General features: G+C 49.4%; 1 protein-coding gene across 1 annotated transcript in view; it reads left to right on the forward strand.

Moving 5' to 3' along the window:
• Positions 1-667: 667 nt before the first annotated feature.
• ROR2 (ROR family WNT receptor 2) overlaps positions 668-18538 on the forward strand; it is a 178148-nt gene continuing 160277 nt past the window's right edge. The window contains exon 1 of the mRNA XM_084834028.1: positions 668-888. Within this exon, the coding sequence (XP_084690154.1) occupies positions 819-888 (70 nt within the window). The 5' untranslated portion in view covers positions 668-818. The remainder of the gene's footprint in view (positions 889-18538) is intronic.

Raw genomic sequence — 18538 nt, forward strand, 5'->3', positions numbered from 1 at the left:
TGGCACCGCGTAGTCGCGCTTCTGTGCAGGTTTACTCGGAAGTAATTTCCAGGCTCTCGCTGCGTTCAACGGGGCTTGGGCAGCAACCCTAACGTACACACACCTGGGAGTGAAGTCCCACTGAACTCCATGGGGCTCGGTCCCGGCTCTGCGTTGTATCCAGTGTTCGTCCTCCTTCGAGTCGGCCCATTGCCATGAATGGGACTGAAGTTAGACTACCGTGGGATACAGTCCCCTGGGCAGGCCTGTATAGGATCGCGCGGTGTCCTCCACGCGGGCCATGCGTCCCTCCCTGCCTGCCTCCGTTGCACGCACGTGGGTGAGGAGCGGGGGCCCAGGCTGGCCTTGCGCCCTCCTCCCGGCCCCTGGCAGAGCGCGAGAGCCGGGCCCCCGGGCCCCATTTCCCCGCTCCCGAGCGAGGGACGCCGGAGGAGGAGGAGCGCCTCCCGCCCCCTCGGCCTGGGGACGGCCGCTCGCTCGCTGGGCGGCAGGGCAGGGCAGGGCAGGGCAGGGCAGGGCGGGCAGGCTGCGCAGCCGCTGGCCGGCGAGAAGCGCGGCGCGCGCCCACCAGGAGGACGCCGCGGCTCCCGCTCCTTCCTCCCCGCGGCCAGCGTGGGGCGCGGACTCGGCGCGGAGGGGGCGGGGCGGCGGCAGCTCCCCCTCGGCCAGGGCGAGCGCGCTCGTCGGCCGGGCAGGCAGCATCCTCGGGAGCGCCGGGAACAGCCGCCGCCAGCGCCGAGCCAGAAGACGCGAGCGCGGCCACAAAGGGCCCTTTGTGCGGCGGAGGCGGCGGCCCCGCGCTCTTGGCCGGCGCCAGCATGGGGGCAGCCCGCGCCGCCTTCCTCGCCCTGCTGGCGGCGTCCGCGCTTCCCCCCCTCGACGCGGCAGGTAAGACCGGCGCGCCCCGGCGCCTGGCGGCGGCTCGCTACCCCGGAGGAGTCCCGCTGGCAGCCTGGTCAGAACGGGGCGCGGAGGCGCGGGCGCCCCGCTCTAGCGCAGGACCGCGGGCGCACTCGGAGCCGTCCACGCTGGCCGGCTTACTCCAGAGCAGCCCTGCCGAGCGCGCCCAAGCAGCCGCTCACGCCCAGGGAGCGCCCTCGACTCCCAGGTTCGCCCCCTCGGCTGCAAGGGCGACTCTCGCGTGCCCGTGAGCTTCGGCCCCGCGAGGCGTGGCGAGCCAGCTTCTCTAGAGTAGCCCTGCAGAAGCCGCGTGGTGCGGGGCCGAGACGTGCCCTGGCGCTAGAGCAGCCCTGCCGGGCTCAGCCGCGGGGCGAGCGCCTTCGGCCACGGAGGCTGGCGGGCTTCGTCGAAGAGCCGGCCCCGCTGCGCGGCCCGCCGTGGCTGCAGAGGAGTCCTGCCGACTCCTCTCCGCCCGGGCTTCGGCGAGGACGGGAAGCCCCTGGCCACGCGCCCTTCCTCAAACGGCTTGCTGGGTCGCGCTCGGAGCGCGCCCCTTCGTCCGCTTGCTCGGAAGCGAGCGCCGCGGCGTTCCGTGGGGGCGCCCTCCTAGCAGGAGCCGTGCCGGCAGCCGCAGCGCGAGGCCTGCTGCTCGCGAGTAGCCTCGTTGACGTGCGGGAGGGATCGCGGCTGGGCGCCTCCTTCGACCCGCTCGCCCGCTTTCGGGGGAGGTGTCGCTCCGTGGCTTTAGACGACGAAACTGCCCTGAAAAGGCCGCTCAAGGCTGCTCTCCTCTCCAAGCGTTTCAGCGCCTTTTAGAGCACAGGAGGCTGGCTAGCAGGCAGTCGTGTTGGGACTGGAGTTGTGCAAACCCCTTTATCTCCCTCCCTTTCTTTCTCTCTCAACGTCTGTTGTACAGAATAGAAATCTAGCATTACTCTTTGGGGTGAGGTGGGGAGAAAAGAGGGGATGGTGATTGTCTGCCCTCCCCAACTCTGTTGGAAATACAAAGGCTGCTGCAGATAGTCGTATTTGCGGGGGAGGGGGCGTATTTGGAGAGGAGAAAATGAGGGGACCCCCCTTTAATCACACAGTATTTTCTAGGGGGTGGGAGAGATAATGGGGCATGTTTGCTTGGGAAGGAGAGTACCTGTGTTTCAATGGAACCCAAGACTAACAGAAAACGCGGTCTCTGCTGCCTCCCTTGCAGCGGCTCTAGGATGTTATTTGGTTGTTGAGTGTAGCCAGAGGCGGGGGGGGGGCAGGCGGGAAGGGTGTGAAACAACTGTGCTAAGGGCATGAAGGGTTCTCTTCCCTTCCTCTCCCGACCCTCCCCATGCATTCTTGAGTTCTTGGAGAGTCCCATTTCCTGTGCATTACCTGGCTGACCTACTCTAGAAAGAAAGCTGAAAGGCTGTGGGGATCAGGAAACATTAGGACTCGGTTCAACAAGCCTTACGATTGCTTTTAGAGAGCCTGAATTCAAGCAGCCCTATTAACATCTGACCTTGCACCGTGGCGGACTGACTGCTGTTGCTGCTGCTGAACTGTTGCCAATTCGTCCAGCATATCTCTCTCTCTCTCTCTCTCTCTCCTCTAACAGCAGCAAGATTTATGGGAGAGCTTTGGAGAGGGAGGAGTGGGGAGCGTGTTGAGTGAATATGAGACTCTGGTGGAAGACTTAACAGTCCTTGCAAAAGCAATTGCCCGACTTTGCATTTTATGTCCAGCTGTGGGTTTGTGGCGCTTTCTTCTGAGGCGGACTAAACAGGGCTCGTAGTTTAGTTTTTCTCCTCACTTTGAAATGAAGCAGGGAGGAAGACAAGCCCCTTTGATCCCTGGGCTAAATCATTCCATGGCTAGTCCTCTCCCTTCCCTTACATTTTCCAGAAAACTTTGTCTCTTTTACACTCTTCCCTATGGTTTGTCCAGTAATGGAAGAGAAGATGAAATCCTTCTTTCCCTTGAGTTGTGCTCAACCACTTGGCAGTGGGGCCATTTGGCAGGTAGCCGGTGAAGTTTCCATTATTTTATTTTTAAAAGAAATTGTTGTTAACTTTGGTTGCCCTCAAAAGTAATAAGAGAATCCATCTCAATGGAGGAATAACAGGCCAAAGCTTCAGATTAGAGAGGGCCGGTTAATCAGTTGCATGTTTAAAAGAGCTTTTCTTCCTTTTGTTGAATGCTCTAATCCATTTACCTCTCCCCAGGAGGTGACAGATGCCTAGATTTCCTGTTATTCAGCTCTGGGGTCTCATGGCCTTGCCATTTGTTACTTTATCATGGGGCAGGAGATAACATTTCTGCGTTTATTTTTTGGGGGACCGTATGGCTGCCTTGAGGGACTTTGTGTGTGGGGAGGGGGGTGGAGGGGGAAAGATTGCAAAATCAACAGGCGCTCCAGCAAGTTGCAAATACCCTGCACTTCTGCCCTGGTTTTCCTCCCAATGGGCTTCAGTTTCTGTTGCTGATGTGGCTTCCCAGGGATGGGAAAACAGGACTGAAATACCCCCAGGACTTGGAGATTGCTGCAAAATGGTGGGGGGATTATATGCAGAATCTGTAAAAAGACTTGGGGACTGCTTAAGTGAGGATGACAGACACTCTCTGCTGGAGTTCCAACCCCAAAGTGAGATATAACCTCCCAACCCCCCATTTCCTTTCAACAGCTGGATCTGTTTTAAGGGGGCCAGCAGTGAAAGGCACAGAACAGTTCTCCCCCCAACCTCCCCCCCCACTTCTCACTACAAGAAGTTCTCCTTCCTCTGATAGATTTCAGGCAGTTCTAAATTCCCTTCACTCAGTGTCATAATGGAGCCTTGTTCTTTTCAACAAGAGTTACTTTTGCTCCGATAACGTTACTGACCTTTGTACTCCTATGAATCAAATTCTTGTTTCTATTTTCCTTTTAAAAAAAAAGTTCTTGAGGAATGACATCTTAGCAAAAAACTGGAAATATTTTAATTGCGAAATAAGCAAAGCTGGTTGGATGTCTGCTTTGCCCTTCCTTTAACTAATCTTTCCCTCTCTCCCTGAAGTGCCCACTGTTTAAGAATCCTATGCTTTTTCCTCTCTGGAAAACCTTCTCTTGGTTGAGTTTTTAACAGTGCAATCCTATACATGTCTGCTCAGAAGTCCCATTGGATTCACTGAGACTTACTTCCAGGTAAGTATGTATATGATTGTAGCCTAAAACACCATTTCCTGGTAGTGGTCACACTCTTACTTACTAGGGAAGTACCTAGTAAATACCATGAATTGACTCTAAAACACATTGTGCACAGTTTCAGATAGAGATGGGGGCCTTTGCCTTTTTCTGGGTATAACATAAAATCTCTGTACTGGGATGTGCTAGGAGTTAGGACTGCAAGGGACAAAGAGTGCCAGCCAAACTATTAGTGAGCAGCATAAAAAATATCCACATATGTTAGTGGTTTACTTTGACAAAATGTCTCTTGCTATGGCCAGCCTCTCTGAATTTCTGTAAGGGTAGATTCAGTAAATGTGTGTGTCCCGGCCCCTGGGACATAGCTGGGGCCAGCTCCAGGTTTTTGAGGGTGCTTGGGCAAGACACTGTCAATGGGCCCTTTCCTCAGTGAGTCTCCATTCTCACCAGCGGCTGTTGCTCATCAGCGTCATTCTCATTCTCATCACTGCTACCACTTGTTTGCTTGACAGACAGAGCCAGTGAGCAAGTAGGCAGTGGCATCTGCTCCTTGTCCTTCTCACCACCACCATTGTACAGATCAGAGCGAGAGGCAAGAGAACAAGCAGGTGAAGAAGAGGAGAAAGTCCTGGAGGCTCTTGTCAGTGGGCCCATGCTGGGGTTCAGACCCTTGGCAGGTGCCCAACCATACCTACCATGGACATAGGCTTAGTTTATACATTAATGGAGTGGAATGCATGGTGGAGGAGCTGGGAAATAAATGGAGGGCCAGTTTGAAGACTGAGCAGTAAACTGAGGGGAACTTAATAACTACTCTGAGAAAGAACCACGAAAGGAGGGTTGGGGAGCTGGGGAGGCCCTTTCTGGACTTGCTGGAGACTTGGGAAGTGTTGAAAAAGAGGAGGACAATGACAAGTGTCGGTTCAACACTTAATAGTGAGAGGATTACATTGCCAAGTGGGAGACATTGCCGTCCCCCCACCCTTTGGTGCACTTACTGCATTTGTTTTTTTTCTTCTGTTTGGTGCTTCTGAATTGTGCAGATGGGTTTGTCCTTTGTCTTACTATTCCCCCCCCCACACACCAGTCCTTCATAAATGTGTGCAAATTAGCCTATATGCAGTCTCACTTTGTCAGTTTCCTTGTATGTTAGCTACTCCAGTTTGGTGCTCCTGTTGACAGCTGAAACATACAAGGAAATTGACAAGGCAAGACTAGACATATTGGACAGCTGAATCTGCGCTCTTGCAAAAGACTGGGGGACAATAAAAACCCCCTACCCCATTGGCATAAATTTCAAGATTCACAACCCCCTCACACACAAAAAAACAATTTGCCCAAATTACTATTTGCACAAATGGTGCCCCCTCCCCCAAATGCGCAAAACATTTCTAAAATCAGAAAAAAAAAATCTGCTACAGTACGCCGCCACTTACTGGAACGGAAAACCTGCAGAATCTTGTTGCGGTCAAGCAGAACAGAATTCCCAGTGTTGCACATTGCTGGAAAGCAAGAAATTGCAAGTAGATAAATAGGTACTGCTTCAGCGGGAAAGGTAACAGCGTTCCGTGCACCTCGGTGTTCAGTCATGCCGGCCACATGACCACGGAAGCGTCTTCGGACAGCGCTTAGAAATGGAGATGAGCACCACCCCCTAGAGTCAGACACGACTGGCTGGGGACACCTTTACCTTTACCTTACCCCCCCTTTTGAGTAGGTTAAGTTGTGCAAATGGTGCCTTTACATAATCAAGCATTTCTGAGGAGGCTCTTGCAAACATGATGAGCTGTTTGTAAGGTAATGTCAGGGTGGCAATGGGAACATTAGAAACAAAATGGGGTGCTTATCAGACTGACCTTTAGCATCTTTACTCAGAAATACATGCCATTCACTTCCATGGGATTTATTTGTTTAGGATTTGTTTAGGACCCTCCACAGGGGAGCTTCTTCTTTGTGGTATAATCCCAGATAGTTGCAGTAGGTATATGAATACCACAACTACTTGGGTGGGGCTGATGGTGTTTTTCAAACCTAATAGTCATTCTCCTTCCCAGTGTAGAGCATGTCTACTCCAGAGTAAGCCCTATTAGGTTTAATAGGACTTGCTTACAGGCAAGTCTGTATAGGATTGCAGCCCAAGTCTAACTGAATTTAGTGGTACCCAACCTATGGAATAAATATCAAAATATGAAAGTTTATTGTAAGCAGGAGTGGGCACCTTATAGATCTCCAGATGTTTTGGCCTACAACTCCCATCACCTCTAGCCAGCATAGCCAGTGATGAGGACCGATGAGAGTTGTAGGCCAAAACATTTGGAGGCCAAGAAGTTGATTACCCCTGTTTGAAAGTAAGTGCCATTGAGCCTTGGACTGCAACCCTAAGCATACTTAGTGGGAAGAAACATTCTTAGAACCCAGCTGTTAATGTCACATAAATGCGTGAATGATAGAGGACTAATTGAATCTAAATTAAAGTTTGACTTCTCTCCCCCACCCCCTGACAGTCTAAATTGATTGTATTAGAACACAAGTCTTAAGGTTGTAACTCTTTCTTTGATCCACGTGAATTTCAGACCTTTTAATAAAACACCTTTATTAAATATGGTAGTTACACTAGAGAAGTGGGAAAAGGTAAATGAGATTTTATAACATATGGACTTGGAAAGTTTTTTTTTTTAAGATGCTGAAGGCAATGTCATTCTGTTCTTTCTTATTGGATCACATCCCTATAGACAGTGGATTTAAGAAAGTAAAGGAGAGAGTGAATCTTACACACCCACACCCACCAGATTAGTAACCAGATGGCTCTATGCAATAGAGCCATCAAATAGTTGTTACTAGGTATGAATCAAGAGCTAGGAATTACTATAAACAAACCATAAATGTATATTGTTGGGAAAACAATGTAGAACTGGTGTGTGTTTTTAGTTAATAAAAGCACAGTTATAGGGAAGCTGGTAAGAAAAGAAAATGTAGAAATAGACTACTTTGTGATATTTATCTGAAGTTAACTATTTTTTAATTTTGCTGTGCTACAAGTGTACATGGCAGTTTATAGCACTACACTCTTTCTCATTCACTCACACAGTAATTGGGACTTTCTGTCTAAACATACTCTACTACACGTGTTGGCAACCTGGTGTCCTCCAGATGACTAATTTTGACTAATGCTAGAATTTCTCAACATCCGCCATGCTGCCTAATGCTGATGGGAGCTGAAGTCCATCTGGAGGGCTCCAGGCTGGAAAAGGCTGATTTAGGGCTTCCCAGCCCAGCACTGTGTGTTCTGTAGGTGAGTGTCTAGAAATTCTCCCTCACACATTCACACATGTACAGTCTGCTGCTGTGTGGAAGCATCTGTGGATTAAAGCAATAATACAGCGCTGGCATTAGAAGAGGGCAACGCTTGCCCTGCTCCCAAGGGCAGAACTGCGTGTTTACCCTTGGCACACACCTGTTCCAAAATCCATCTTTGCAGAGATCACATGAATGTAGGGCATTTGTAGGGGAGAACTGATGGGTGGGAAGGACATTTAAGTTCTCCCGTACTCACTAACTTTCCCCTGAAAATGCCCGCATCCCTGTGGTTTCTCCTTGGCTTATACTTCCAGTTTCAGAGCCTGGCTGACGGGAAAATGGTTAAAAAGTGTTGAGAATTGGTAGGTGACAAAGGGTTAAATGTTCTCTTTGTAGCCACAGGTTGGTAACATTAGGATTGGCAAAAAGTTAGGCAAAGGCTTTACAGAAAAGGTGTTAGAACATTTCTTCAATAAAGTTTGAGAAATGCTGCTGTATGGGATCATGAAGCTTAATGTAGGACACACCATTAAAAAAATGTTCTTTAATGCATTTAGGGTGCAATCCTATGCATGTTTAGACAGGAAAAAGTCCTACAACTCCCAGCATTCCTCCCAGCCAGCTAGGACTTTTTCCTGTCTAAATATGCATAGGATTGCACCCTTAAAATTTTAAGATTTAAAAATTTTGTCGGCGTTATTAAAAATATTGAGACTTCCAATGTTTAACTGGAGAACTGTTTGAGTTTAAGAATATAGGATTATGGCTGCAGTCCTATGCACACCTGAGAGTCAGTCCCATTGAATGTGGTGGGACTTACTTTTGAATAAAGATGGACAGGCTTGGGCTCGCTAACTCCATGAGAAGTGTCAGGGAACTGTCCTTCATCCAATTTGTAATGCATTTAAGCTGACCTCCAGCATTTAATGTGAAAAGGCTTCTTTAGTTAGAAAAATCCATCTCCTTTCTTTTACAGTTACAGTGACAATTGTAGCATCTTCAGTTTATTCTTAGGTCAAGAAGCAGATAAGGGTTCCACCCAAAAGAGTTTTCCCCTGGGAGTGCCCTGATTTTGTAAATAGATCTGTCACAAAGACTTTCCTCCACAGTCCCTTGTTTTCTTCAGAAAGCACAGAAATGCAAGAGAAGGGAGAAGTCAAGGAAGATTGACAAACCTGGAGGATTAATCCTATTTAGGAGCTTTCAGCTCTTTGCAGGAAAGCTGATCTTGCTTTTAAAAAAAATACACTTCACTTTGGGCAAGGTGTTAATGGCATCCAGCATTTGTCATTTGTATGGAAGCAATTTGACTACTAATTACAAAATGACCATTCAAGCTCTGGGTGGTTAGGATATTGAAACGAAAAAAAAGGGAGCTTTGTTTTCATCTACCACAAGATGTGCTTGATAACTGTGTATTTCTTTACTAAGGTTTAAGGTCTGTTGCTTGTAGTTTGAATAATGACTGCCAAGTTAAAATTTTATTCAATGAACATCGTATGTTAAAAGCATGTAGCAACTGAAGTGTATATTTAAATGCCAGAAAAGTTTAATTATGTTCTTCTCAATGGCCTGAATATAACAAGTATAGCCAACGTTTTAAACAAAACAAGCCCACTTTTAGCCTGGTATGCATCAATTGGAATATCTTTGCATTGCTGTATATTAGTTCCATGAAAGAAATTGTGATGTTAACGTTACTATTGTAAAATTCTGTTACTTTTTGTAGCAGTAGGCTCCCTCCTGCGAAGGAGGAGGTGCAATTTAAGCTTGTTTGTTCTCTCTGGGGCTGTTGCTTTTTAAAAGGAAGCTGTCATTAAGCTCAGTATGTCTGGAAAGTATGCAAGTGCCCAAGTCTTCTAATCCAGTGAGTACAAACTAGTTAGGACTTCAAAGAAAAGGAATGACAGGTTTTTGCAGCAATGAAAGAAGAGGCATTGTTTGTTAATGCTGTTTTTTTTATTGTTATTTAGACTGCTGGCTCCTGTAGCATACCCTGTAACCATTTGGGACAAATATCAATTTGACTTAAATGATTGTCTTTCCTTTGTTTTTGACTGAATCATGTGAGAGGTTTGGATTAAAGGCCCCTTCCCCACTTGTACTGCCTTTCCTTAAAAAAAAATAAAATAGAGTCTTATTTGGAGGTTTTAGCCTAATGCAAGGGTCCTCAAACTTTCTACCCCCAGGACCCTCTTGAGAGAGCTACAAATGACCTGAGACCTACCAGTCACAAAATGGTGTTGCAGCGCCAGAGCCAGTCAGGGCCAGCTCCAGGTTGTTGAGGACCCTTGGGCAAGACGCCCACAGTAGGGCCCTTTCTGTGAGTCTACCTACTCACTGCCATTGCCACTAGCTGTTATTGCTCCTCATCCATTTTCTCCTTATTGCTACCACTTGCTCATATGATAGGTAGAGAGCTAGTGAGCAAGTAGGGAGTGACATCTGCGTCTCCTCCTTCTCACCATCGCCATTGTCTGGGATAGAGCAAGAGGCAAGTGAATAAGAAGGTTGCAATGGTGAAGAAGAGAAGGAGCTCCAGGGGCTCTTGTCAGTGGCCCCTTGCTGAGGTGTGGGCCCTCGGCAGGTGCCCTCGATGCCGGCTCTGGAGCCAGTCACAAAATAGTGACAGACAGAGACAGAGTTTGGCATAATCAGCCGGCAATTGCTGATATCATTTCATACTGATATCTAATTCCTCTTTGAAAATTGCTAAATTCTTTGCTACAGCTATTTTCTTGTAGCAGGGAGTTCCATAATTCAGCTTTCCTCAAGTGAAGTACAGGCATTGGCTCTGGACGTATCATTACTCAGCTTCCCCATTTCAGGAAGAATGTGCTGATCCAGAGGCTTAAAGCTGGAGTTTCCAATATGGTGCCCATGGACACCTCTCTTGGTGCACATCTGGCTCCCTGCCTCTCCTGATTTTGATTTTATTTCTTAAGATTTTTTCTTAATTAACTGGGAGATTTTTTTAAACTGGGAGGTTAATAATGATTAAAAATCTTTATTTGGTTTCAAAAGAGTTTTGAACATTCTCAAAGTTCCAAATATGCCCACTGAGCCAAAAAAAGTTAGGAACTCCTACTCTAAGTGAAGTGTTTATTTTATATTGTTTTTCTCATCCCCTCACATGCCTCTCAAAGTCCTCTTACCCATCTCCTGTCTTTTCTTCTCCCCTTCTTCTTTCACACTTAACTTGTACCTTACCCCAGCTTCCGGTTTCTTTCATCCCTCCGTCCTGCTGCTTTTACATTCACTTCCTCTTATAACAGCTTCCTTCTCTTATCCCCTTCCTCTTTATTCCCAGTTTTAAAAGATGATGATGATAAATATTAGCCCTGCTCTCTAACCACCTCCCACTGCCACACCTGCCTATGCATTGTGCATGGTGTGGCATGGTGTGGCACAGAGCGGTCAAGCAAAGAGGGACTGGGCAGTCTGTAACACTGAGACCCACCAGAAAGTTGGCTGAGACTCACTGGTGGGTCCTGACCCACAGTCTGAGAACATAGGAACATAGGAAGCTGCTTTATACCGAGTCAGACCATTGGCCCATCTAGTCCAGTATTGTCGACACTGCCTGGCAGCAGCTCTCCAGGGTTTCAAGCAGGATTCATTCCTCACCCTACCTGGAGAAGCCGGGGATCGAACCTGGAACCTTCTGCATGCATAGCATGTGTTCTGTCACACTGACCTATGGCCCCTCCCCTACACTGGCCTAATGTATTCTGTGTTTTTAAAAAAGAACATATAAGTTGTTAGGGTTCGTCCAGCACTCTCATTTCAAAATGAAATCTGCATCAAATCAAAAGTTGTCATATCTTCAGAAGAAAACTTGAGTTTCTACCATTTTATTGAATGTTCCATTTTGAAATTTGCAACCAGCTAGAAAGACACCAGATTTTATGCTTTGACACGTTTCTTGCCATATTGTTTATATCCAAATAAGCTCATTTAAGGCTAAGATGCTGTGTATGTCATGGAGAGCTGTTTTAGCTGTTTGGAAAAGCTTCCCAATTTACATTTCTAAATGTGTGTATATGACGAATGAAGATTTCTAAAAAACACACAAAAATGGTGTTTAGTTCAGTATGTGAACACAGCCAAGTAGTTTGAAGTGGCAAACACAAATGAAAGGATTCTGTAAGATAATAGCGAGATGGTTCGTGGAGAGAGGTCATTGCTCAATTCTTTCTACGCCTTTGGTGAAAGATATTCCAGGAAGAGTTTGATGTTGTATATGAGTAAGGGGCAGCAGAAACAAAAGAACTTGACTGTTTTGATAATCAGAGACTGGTTGGGCAGACAGTCTCCTCCAACTTTGGCCGTTGTCAAACAGTTAATTAGTTAAGGGAAAATGCTGCACCTTTATATCATCTTCTTCACAGCTTAACCCCAAAGAGAAATAGCTGGTGTGTTCCTTTGGCCTGGTTCCCACGATCACAGGGTGGTTCCCGTGGTGGCTTGCTTTCCTTTCTTTCTGCCCCTTTAGCTCTTTTCACAGAATCATAGAATAGTAGGGTTGGAAGGGGCCTATAAGACCATCGAGTCCAACCCCCTGCTCAGTGCCTTTTGATGCCTTCACAGTACACAGCCTTTTCTCTTCTTCACTGCCATGTAGTGTCTTGGCCCATGTAGCTGCTTCCCTGCCAGCTGGCTTCAGGGAGTGGCAAGGTCAGACATGGCAAGGTCAGTGTTTATTTTCCAAAGCTCTGAGACTGGCAAAAGGGCTGTTCTCAGTTGGCATGGACCCCCTGATCCACCTTGGAGGCTGCTTTGGGGCTTCTGAGGCGGGCCCAATTCACTTTGGGCTGATTCAGCCCCCCCCCCCGTCCACTTTGGCATCTGGAGCCAAAGCGGGATTTGGACTTCTGAATCCTGCACCCCCCTACACACCACCTAGCCCCCAGCTCCTTACCTGGGCCCTCTGGAGGTGTGCTGCCAGCTGTGTCATCGTTCCCGGAGGGGGAGCCGCTGCTGCTGGGGGAGTCTGCGCTGCCGCTGGGGAGTCGTTACTGCTGCCGCCACGGCAGCCACCGCTGCCAACTCCTGGGCCCTCTGGATGTGTGCCAGCAGCCATCTTGTTGTTCCAGGCGCGGGGGAACCCATTTTAAAATGGCTCTCCTCCGGAACAACAAGACGGCTGCTGGCATGCATCCAGAAGGCCCAGGTAAAGAACGGCGGGCTGGGTGGTGATACGATGGGGCTAGGCTTCCAGATTGCACTGAAGCGTGCCGAGGTGCTTCGGAGCAACCCAGCCTGCTTCGTGCCCCCTTCGCCTCGCCTCAGAGGTGGCACGAAGCGGCATGAAGTGCCTTGCTTCGACTCAGGCTCAGGCTTCAGGCCGAAATGGTGCACAGCCCTACTTTGCATGGTGTGCCCAAGTAGCCTCGAGGCAGCATGAAAGGATTGTCAGTTAGCATGACCCTGAGGGACCAACTGAAGGTGCCTTGCCTGAGGACTCCCAAATCCTGGAGCTGGCAATGTTTCCTTTCCAGGTGAGCTTTTTATAAGGCTAGAGAGGTATCACATTTGAAACCTAATCCTCTGAATAGTGGCATGGAGGGGCGGGGGATGATGCCTTTTCTCTATCAGATGTATTCCTTTGGAGGTTTTGTTGCAGTCGTCCGCTGTACGACTGACTCCCTGGCCGAGGTGCTTGAGGTGGTCTCTGATGTGCGTGTACAGTCCCCTAACTTACTGGTGTTGGGGGACTTCAACGTACATTCGGAGGCCATCCTCACAGGAGCACCTCGGGACTTCATGGAGACCATGGCCTCCTGGGAGCTGCACCATATTCTAACTGGGCCCACCCATGTAGCCGGTCATGCACTAGACCTTGTGTTTGTTTCTGGAGAAGCGGGGAGTGATCTGGAAGTCGGGGGTATATCCACCACCCCCTTGTCATGGTCAGATCACTATCTGGTGATGTTGGACTTCTCGGTTCCACAACCCCTCCACAGGGGTGGAGGACCCATTAAAATGGTCTGCCCCAGGCGTCTTATGGATCCAAATGGATTCCTGAACGCGCTTGGGGATTCTCTGGGGCATGCCAACGGCCACTCGGTCGAGACCCTGGTGGGTGGCTGGAATGCCGCAATTACTGGGGCATTAGATCGGGTGGCTCCGAAATGCCCTCTCCCCCTGAACAGGGCTCAGACTGCACCATGGTTTAATCCGCAGTTACGAGCTCTGAAACAGGAGGTGAGACGGCTAGAGCGCCGGTGGCGGAAGTCTCGCTCCAAAGACGATCAGACACGGGCTAGAGCTATATCTTCAGCCTATCACGTGGCGGTGAAGGCAGCAAAAAAGGAATATTATGCTGCCTCCATCGCGTCTGCAGAGTGCTGCCCCAGGAGGCTGTTCCAAGTGGTCCGGAGCCTGGTCGGTCCTGTGGCTCCGGAACCACTGGAGCATTCTGAGGCCTCCTGTGAGGCTTTGGCAAGGCACTTTGCAGGTAAAATTGATCAGATTAGGTGTGTTACTCTGCACACTGTGGATACAGTTAGTGAGCAAGAGGCAGCCTGTGGCAAACCGGTTTTGTGGGATCGGTTCCAGCTTCTTCCTCCTGATGAAGTGGACAAGGTGCTTTCATCTGTAAGGCCAACCACCTGCTTACTTGATCCTTGCCCATCTGGCTCATTATGAGCTGCAGAGAGAGACTGGGTGAGGGGATCAAGGCAGTGGTGAACGCCTCCCTTGAGGAGGGAGTGATGCCATCAGCCCTCAAGGAGGCAGTGATAAGACCGCTCTTAAAGAAGCCCTCCTTGGATCCTCAAGTTCTGAACAACTTTCGCCCAGTCTCAAATCTGCCATTTTTGGGCAAGGTGATTGAGCGGGTGGTGGCGGTGCAGTTGAAGGCACACTTGGAAGAAACTGATTATCTAGACCCATTTCAGTCGGGCTTCAGGCCTGGGCATGGGACAGAAACGGCCTTGGTCGCCTTGGTGGATGATATGAGGAGGGCTCTGGATAGGGGTGAATGCTCCTTCCTTGTTCTCCTCGACCTCTCAGCGGCTCTCGATACCGTTGACCACGGTATCCTCCTGGACCGCCTGGAGGGGTTGGGCATTGGAGACACTGTATTGCGGAGGTTCCGGTCCTTCCTCTCCGGCAGGTACCAGAGGGTAGCACTGGGAGAGGAGGTTTCGGACCCGTGGCCACTTACTTGTGGGGTGCCACAGGGTTCCATCCTCTCCCCGATGCTATTTAACATCTATGTGAAGCCACTGGGGGCTATCATCAGGAGGTTTGGGGTGCAGTGTCATCAATATGCGGATGACACGCAGCTCTACCTCTCATTCAAATCTTCACCAAGGTTGGCCGTAGAATCCCTGTCCAAATGTCTGGAGACGGTGAGTGGCTGGATGGGGAGGAATAAGCTGAAGCTCAACCCTGACAAGACCGAGGTACTTTTGGTGGGAGACAAGAGGAGGCTGGGGGATGTTGACCTGGTGTTGAATGGGGTACAGCTACCCTTGAAAGACCAGGTCCGCAGCCTGGGGGTCATTTTGGACTCCCAGCTGTCCATGGAGGCTCAGGTGTCAGCTGTGAGCCGGACAGCGCTGTATCAACTCCATCTGATACGGCAGCTGCGCCCCTTCCTTCCCGACCATCTGCTCCCATCGGTAGTACATGCCCTGGTCTCCTCTCGTTTGGACTACTGTAATGCGCTCTACGTGGGGTTACCCTTGAAGATGGTTCGGAAACTGCAGCTGGTACAGAATGCGGCGGCTCGCCTGATTAAAGGCAGCCGCCGGCGAGATCACATCACTCCAGTGCTGAAGGAGTTGCACTGGTTACCAGTTGTTTTCCGGGCCAAATTCAAGGTGTTGGTTTTGACCTTTAAAACCCTATATGGTTCCGGCCCAGCCTATCTTAAGGAGCGCCTCCAGCAACACCAGACAGGCCGCTTAACAAGATCAGCCTCGGATGGCCTTCTCTCTGTCCCATCAGCCAGGACAGCTAGACTGGTGGGGACGAGGGAGAGGGCCTTCTCTGTGGTGGCCCCCACTTTGTGGAACTCCCTCCCTAGGGAACTCCGTCATGCCCCCTCTTTAATGAGCTTCCGTCGTGCATTAAAAACATGGCTGTTCAGGCAGGCATTTGGGGTGGGCTAGGGTATTTAAAAAAAAAATTTTTATGGTAAAATTTTATTGTTTTAAATTGTTTTATGGTGGGTTGTACATCGCCCAGAGTGGCTGGGTGACCAGTCAGATGGGCGATTAATAAATTTAATAAATAAATAAATAAAAATTGTTGTTTGCTACTGCTGTGTGTGTTTATTTAAATGTTTCTGCAGTGTCATTGTTAATTGTTACTGTGTTGTGGCAGTATTTGTTATTTACTCCAGTCCAGTCCATTGTGCAGTCAATAGCCCAGTTTGGATGTAACATTAAGTCAGGGGTACCCCAAATATCATTCATGAGCAGCAGGCTTGTGTATGGTGCCTGACCACTCCCACTGCAAGTGGGAGCAGCTAAACAAACCACTGTCCGTGGTTTGTTTAGCATTACGTATGAACGGAGAACTCTGGCTTGTCTGTCCTCTGACAAGCCAGAGTAATAAGCCATGACTCATAAGCTGTGGAAATGACTGGGCAGCATTTACGAGCAGGCTCGGCCCAAGGCATTTTGCCACTGCCCCACTTCTTCTGGTGGTGGTCGCTCCCACCAGTCTTCCACCCACTCAAGAAAGCTCCCACCCACCTCACACCCACCCAATCTGCTTGGGTGGCTGGCCGGCCAGCCAAGCCAGCTGGCTGTGCCTGCCCACCCACGTCCTCTCTTTGGGGGGTGCCTACACATGGCTGCTTGGCCACCACTCCCGCCCATTAGCTTCTTCCTCCTTGTGCCGCAGCCGCAGGGAGAGGTTGGCCAGACTATTGCGAGAGTTTCCAAACTATCACGAGAGGGCTGAAACCTCTTGCAATAGTTCCAGGCCTCTCACGATAGTTTGGCCCATATCTTCCGGAAGCCCTACATCTTGGGGACAAGGTGGGAGTGGCGGGCAAGAGCGAGCGGCCACTTCTTGGTCCTGCCAGCTGCCTACATGGCTGGCTGGACAGGTCAAGTGGCCGGCCAGCCATGCAGGTGGCTAGCAGGACCGAGAAGCGGTGGGCTCTTCGGAGGGGGAGAGCGGCTCAATTCGCTCCCCATTCCACCACCTAATGCACCCTCATCAGGCTGCTTCATGGTAGGGCTGGCTCTGTTTATGAGCATGCTGCTTGTAAAAGATAAGCCATGGCTTCCCCCCAAACTCTGGCTTATCATGTGTGAACAAAGGGCTGGATGTGTCCGATCTCGTCTGATCTCGGAAGCTAAGCAGGGTCAGCCTTGGTTAGTACTTGGATGGGAGGCCGCCTGGGAATCAGGCTTCCTGCATTGAGCAAGGGGGTGGACTCGATGGTCTTGTAGGCCCCTTCCAACCCTATGATTCTATGATTCTAACTGGGCCAATAACTTGTTTTTCTTTTGAGTTTAAATGTGCACCTAAAATGGAAGGCAAGCAACACATTCAGAGTTCAGTTCCAAGAGCATTCAGTAGGAAGTAAATGTCATTAACTAAGGCTTACTTCTGAATAAACATGCATAGGATCATGATGTGTGTGTATTATTGCACCCTCTCCTCCCCACAAACAAGTTAGTACTGAAGGAACTGAGATTGTGGTCTTCAGAGTTAGCAATGGAAAAATAGCACCCATTATAATCACTTACACATCCAAAGGATGTTGGTAAGAAAAAATACATATTATAAATAAGAACTTAGGGATTGAACATGAAATGAAAGAATAGTGCTCTGCTCGTTTAACTTCCACTACATGGAATATTTTACTTGGAGCAGAGTAAGGGCATCTCTCTCCAGTGATTTGTTGTAATAAATTAAGGAAGCAGACTCTAAAGTCTTTATAGACATACAATCATGTTGTTCTCTCTGGCTTCTGCCTATAACTGCCCTCTATCTTGATTCACCCTACATTTATATGAGCTTTTGGGAAAGGGGCTATCATTTGATTTTGGAGGGAGCAATCCTATACTGGTTAGACAGCCATAGGATAGGCTGTTTTCCAGGATCCGACCTCGGAGCCCGTGCTCCAAGGTCAGTTCCAGGAAAACTGACCTCCCCCCACATCTGCGCTGCCTCAGAGGCAGCGCAGTGAAGCCCCATCCTCCATGCTCGGAAGAGGAGTGCGGAGCAGCTGAAAAGGGCTGGGGCTGGGGGTGTTCCGGGGCAGGGAGAACAGATCTGCATCCTATGTGTTGTACAGCAGCCTCTTCTCCCGCTTGCCCCCCCCCCCCACGACTTGACAGCTGAAATCAGCTGTCTAGCAGAAAAAGCAGGGCAGACTAGGCATGGAGGGAACTATTCCCCCATGCTTCTCCTGCCTTGCTTTGGGGAGGCGGTCGCCCAGAGGCATGGAGGGAACTATTCCCCCATGCTTCTCCTGCCTTGCTTTGGAGAGGCAGTCGCCCAGTTCCGGAGGCAGCTGCCTATCTAGATAAGATTGCACCCTTAGTCATTCATAACAACAAGCCTTTGTTTGAATGGCATTATTCATCATTCCATGATACAACATTAGCAAAGCCTTTATATCACATTCTTCACAGCTTAATTTACATGTGAAGTGGGGTGGGGGGGAGGAATGACCCAACATTTCCCCTGGTAAATAAAAGCCTCCCTGTCTCCTGGCAACTTTTACCTGCCATAGATGACCAGGCAAGTCGCTATTTACACTCCTAATATGCAGACTTCAGCTGTGTCTGCACAAAATCATAGAATCATAGAATAGTAGAGTTGAAAGGGGCCTATAAGACCATCAAATCCAACCCCCTGCTTAATCTAAGTCCAAGCATCCCTGACAGATGGCTGTCCAGCTTCATCTTGAATGCCTCCAGTGTGGGAGAGCCCACTACCGCCCTACGTAATTGGTTCCATTGTCGTATTGCTCTAACAGTTAGGAAGTTTTTCCTGATGTTCAGCCGGAATCTGGATTCCTGTAACTTGAGCCCATTATTCCGTGTCCTGCACTCTGGGATGATCGAGAAGAGATCCTGGCCTTCCTCTCTGTGACAGTCTTTCAAGTACTTGAAGAGTGCTATCCTATCTCCCCTCAGTCTTCTCTTCTCAAGGCTAAACATGCCCAGTTCTTTCAGTTTCTCCTCATAGGGCTTTGTT

The sequence above is a fragment of the Heloderma suspectum genome, chromosome 2 (genome assembly GCF_057233095.1).
Source record: "Heloderma suspectum isolate Gila_16-S chromosome 2, 16-S_ref, whole genome shotgun sequence".
NCBI classification, from domain to species: Eukaryota; Metazoa; Chordata; class Lepidosauria; order Squamata; family Helodermatidae; genus Heloderma; species Heloderma suspectum.